General features: G+C 45.1%; 1 protein-coding gene across 1 annotated transcript in view; it reads left to right on the forward strand.

The window, feature by feature from the left end:
• The first annotated feature begins 1,707 nt into the window (after positions 1–1,707).
• LOC116703530 (retinoic acid-induced protein 3) overlaps positions 1,708–4,981 on the forward strand; it is a 5,964-nt gene continuing 2,690 nt past the window's right edge. Inside the window, exons 1-2 of the mRNA XM_032538320.1 lie at positions 1,708–2,109; positions 2,870–4,097. Of these exons, the coding sequence (XP_032394211.1) occupies positions 2,966–4,097 (1,132 nt within the window). The 5' untranslated portion in view covers positions 1,708–2,109; positions 2,870–2,965. The remainder of the gene's footprint in view (positions 2,110–2,869; positions 4,098–4,981) is intronic.

The raw sequence follows: 4,981 nt of genomic DNA on the forward strand, positions 1-4,981 counted from the left end.
GACCCAAAACAAAAGTTACGGTAGTTCAACTTGCGTTGCCCAGGGGCCATTTTTGCAAAATGACAGGATGGCCAAGGGCCAGCTAATAAACAAACGTTAATAGTTAATAGTATTTAACAGATACATTGAATAAGCATTAAAAGGCCTACAACACTATTTAAGCAATTGCACATTTTGTTTTCCCATCCTGTATGTATTCAAATATTTGTTCTTATATTTTTATTCCTGTACATTGTATATTCCTTCTCTGCACATTGTTAGTATGGATATTGTATCCTAGTATTTCATTTATATTTATATTCTGTATGTATGTATGTTTGCTGCTGTTACAACATCGTTTCCCTTTTTTTTTGGGATCAATGAATAAATATCTATCCATCTAACACATCTTTCTTTGAAATTCTTTTTATTTATTTTTTCCAACGTCGTGTCCAAATTAAAAATAATAATTTTTTCCAAGTTTTTCCCCCCTTTTCCCAATGTTTTTGTCACTTTTTCTCTGCGTTTTTGACATTTTTGTTATGTTTCCCGCCCAATGTTTTTAAGCTTTTTCCATCATTTTTGTCACTTTGTCACTTCAATGTTTTTTTCAACTTTTATCATTTTTTTTTTTCCAAATGCTATAACATTTTATAAAACACCCGAATTCAAAGAAAGTAGTGAACTGATCATTTATTTTACTTGTAAAGAGCATCGTATGGAACCATCCACATTATTTTTTTGGGACATTTTGGTTGATAAAACCCCAAATTTCTGATACAGAAACTTTTTGAAAATGGTTTCAAATTTGACCCGAGGACAACAGGAGGGTTAAATTAACTGAGATCAGTTCGCAGGGGGGGTGTTCCTAGGACTTGAGGACTTTGAGGGTTTAGCCCAACCACTGTTTGATAAATAAGCTCTCTTTTCATGACTTTTTTAATGCACTAAGGAAGCTTATTTAGATTCAAAGTACGTTTCATAAAAAGAAATTCCCAGTGTAAATGAACTAGTGTAAATCTGGCCTACTGTCTGTAAAATTCACCACAGATACACGACCACATGGCTTCCGCCAACGTCCTTTAACGCCAGGGTTGCTATGGTTCCTCTGTCAAAATATTGACCTGCTATCACTGAGTGACAGATAATCTGAACACAAACGTTTCACTTCTTCTCATTCCAGCCTTGAGCCGGGGACGGGGATTTGTGTGGGAAAAGAAATGAATGTCATGCTTAAATACCTCCAGTATTAGGGGAGACAGCAGGGAGACTTTGAGTTTGAAATACTCAGTAGCTATAATGGAGATTAATGTTGTTACCTACCACACACACACACACACACACACACACACAGCAAATACGTTTGATGTTCAACAGACAAAGCTGTGTTTTGCACACTAGTGTGACTTTACAGTTGAAGAGTGACTTAAGGTTCAAGCGGACACACCCTGTAAACTCTGCTTGTACAGGCATGAGTTGAGGCGTTACGTATGGGCTTGTAAAAGACAACGGTTGAAAGCACTCGCACAACTCTGTTCTTGACGCAACTCCCCCTGCGGCTAACTCGCCGATTCCAAATGTTGTTGCTGTGATTTAAGGGTAACCAAGGTGATGGCCGGTCCTGTTCTGTATCCCGATGATACCGGGATGAGTCAGTTAAACTCTCACCTTAACTCCCGAACAAAAACAAGCTCAACACACTCCTGTTACTCCACGTAAAAAGTGCACAGTGATCAGGGGAAAGGGATGCAAATTCCTTTGGGAAATGGGTTCATCACTAGGGAGGGGTGAACTCTCCCTCTCTGCGTGTGACTGTGTGCATCATCACCTCCAGGTGTGTCTGAGGGAGGGACACAGAGAGACAGGAGGGGACTGACAGGAGGGTACGACTTGGCCTGCAGGTTTCTCTGCCTTGCCGAAACAGTTGGTGAAAACATTTCTTCTTCAGACCTCAGAGACTCGCATCGCTTCCCACCCGCGCTCTTCTAGTGCTCTTCCTGTTACCTCGGGTTGGCAGAGGTATGGGACCATCATCCGGATAGGAGGGGTATTAAGGGGGCCGTTTATTGCAAGGCGTCCAGCCAAACTTTAGTCAAGACTTCACATCCCAAAGGAGAAAAAAAAAAGTAAGTTTCACTTTTTTTTTTATTATATAAAAGTTTTGATCCTGCTTTGGCGATGCCATCTTATTGTGACATGAATACTCTATTTGCTTATAATACTGAATATATTTCTGGAATACATGTGCACATCATGCTATTAATTGTTTCTAATGACAGCTACAATAATTGGATTACAATCTTGGTAGAAATCTGATTAATAGGTTGCTCAAAAACCTCCATGCTCTTTTATTAGGATGGAAGAAGTGCTGTACTCCCCCCCACCCCACCACTGTATGACCTCCTGACTATACAAATGAAGGCCATTGTCAGGGCAAAGTTGAGGGCCTCGGCCATATTTATGGAGTGATAGTCCTACTAAAGGTCATCTTTGATTCTCTGGCGCTGAAACAAAGGCTCCTGTTACAGGCTGGAGGAAGTGGCGGTCAGCTATCAGGAGTGAATATCTCCCATCTGTCGCATACAAACCTGATCATGAAGCTGATGCAGTTACCTTTCACGTCTGCTGCTATGTCCCAGCTTCACTTCCATGTTGCAGTTGTTTTTTGCTCCATTGTTATCTCTGGCTAACACGCTCCTCTGCCTTGCTCTGGCACGTTTTGTGCACTCCCTCCTCCTGCGCTCTTCACTCCACTCCACCTGTCAAACCGCTCTCCCCTTTCTCCTTTTCCATGTTGTGTTAAGCTCTGTGTTATCCTGTCTTCCGTTTTATCATGCTTTGTTTTGCGCTGTTGATGTTTTTGAAATTATTTTGTGTTTTTTTGTTTCAGGAGAATATATCTTAAGGAGAAAAGAGCGTGTGCATCAAAAGGACACTTAAAAGGAAGGACTGAGTCCTCCCCCTCAGTGGATTCCTTTAAATTAAGATGGCTTTTTTACCAGAGAAGCACAAATCCCTTTCCCCCATCCTTCCCCTCCTCCTCCTCTTCTATGTCCCTCTCACATGTCTGTGCCAGTCAACCAACAGCAGCTCAATCAATGCCACAACCAACCCGCCAATCACAACCTCAGGTGGTCCTTTCCTGAAGGGAGTGCCAGGCTGCGGCACAGAACTGAACCCCATCTACAGGTACCTGTGTGACCGCCGGGCAGCGTGGGGCATCGTTGTGGAGACCCTGGCCACTTCGGGCTTCCTGTTCAGCATTGTTCTCCTCATAGCCCTGCTGTTCTGGTCCCTGTGTATCTGTATTTCATCGAGGAACCAGCGCAGCAGCATCGGAGGCACCGTGGCCTGCATGTCCATGTACTTGTTGGCCACAGCTGGGATCTTTGCCATCAGCTTCTCCTTCATCATCCGCCTCACCCCTCAGACCTGCCCCACCAGGCTCTTCCTCTTCAGCGTGCTCTTCTCCCTGGCTTTCTCCTGCCTGCTGGCCCGCTGCCTCGCTCTGCTGGGCTTTGCAGCGGCCCGGGGCTGGGGGCAGCCCGCCATGGCGCTGGGGCTCTCCACCGTACAGGTTATCATCTCTACCCAGTGGCTGATCGTTGTGTTGGTCCGGGACGAGAAACCTTGCGAGTACAGCCAGGAGGAATTTGTCATGATGCAGATCTACGTGCTGTGCCTCCTGGCTATCGGCCTGATCCTCGCCCTGCACTATCTGCACCGCTCTTGCTCCACATACAGCTACAGCTACACGGGGGCCATCCGCCAGCAGAGCCAAACACAAGCCACGCTGCTCTTCCTCACACTGTTGCTCTCCGTCTGCATCTGGGTGGTGTGGATCACCATGCTCATCAGGGGGAACCAGGAGGTGGGCCGCCGGCCGCAGTGGGATGACCCTGTGCTTAGCATCGCCTTGGTGGCAAACGGCTGGGTGTTACTGATGGGGCACGGGTTGGCCCAGATGGCCTTCTTCTGCAGGGGGGAGGCCAGGTCCAAGGATATCCCTCTGAGCTTTGTAGGTTGGACCAGCCCCAGCGCTGATATACCAGGACTGGCCAGCCCGAAGGAAGGGAAAGAAAACGGAAGCTATGAGAGTGATAGTGGAAACAGGAGAGGTGAGAAGCTGTCCTCATTAGCCAATCTGAGTGGTGCTTAATTGAAAGGTTGTGAATCATGCATAGGGGGAGTTGTACAAATTATTAAAGGGGACGTATGATGAAAAACTCACTTTTCAGTGCTTATGCACGTACATGTGGGTAACTGGAGCGCCTACAAACTCACAAAGTCTGAAATAAGACAACCCAGGATGCTTAGATCAGAACATATGGGAGTCAACAAGCTATTCAGAGTTGGCTTCCCTTCCTATGTCTCACAAGCCAATCAAAACAGACAAGGCTTAAAGAGACAGGCGCTAAAATTGAGCATTTCAGACAGAGGGGGACTGCAGGTATATTCAGACAGTATGAGAAAAAATAAAGTGTTTTTTGAACATTGAAGCAGACAAACATGTTCTAGTAGAAACCCAAAATACAAGTATGATTCTGTAAATTATACGTGTCCTTTAAGTCTGCAACTAACAATTATTTTCTTAATTGATTAATTCATTTTCCGTCAATAAAATGTTAGAAGATAGTGTAAAATCCCCGTCACAAGGTGATGTCTTTACATTGCTTGTTTGGTCCAAACTAGTCTCGCATTTCCAGACCCTCCTCCACAGCACAGAGGAGGAGGGTCTGGCTAGTCCACACAGCATTCCTGGATGGGAGAAAAACATGCGCTGGTTTATTGGCATTTCTTTAAACCAATCACAATCGTCTTGGGCGGAGCTTAACACTGGAAGGGGAGCGTTGCCACTGCAAAATAGCCTCAGGAAGGAACTTGTTTTGGTGGAACGTGAACGTTCAAAAGCTGTTTTAGTCGTGCGACAGAAAACTTTTTGGACAGATAGTCTAGCTAGCTGTCTGGAATTACCCGGCAGAGATCTGAGGAGCAGGTAACC

Source organism: Etheostoma spectabile, chromosome 15 (assembly GCF_008692095.1).
Source record: "Etheostoma spectabile isolate EspeVRDwgs_2016 chromosome 15, UIUC_Espe_1.0, whole genome shotgun sequence".
In the NCBI taxonomy this organism is placed as follows: Eukaryota; Metazoa; Chordata; class Actinopteri; order Perciformes; family Percidae; genus Etheostoma; species Etheostoma spectabile.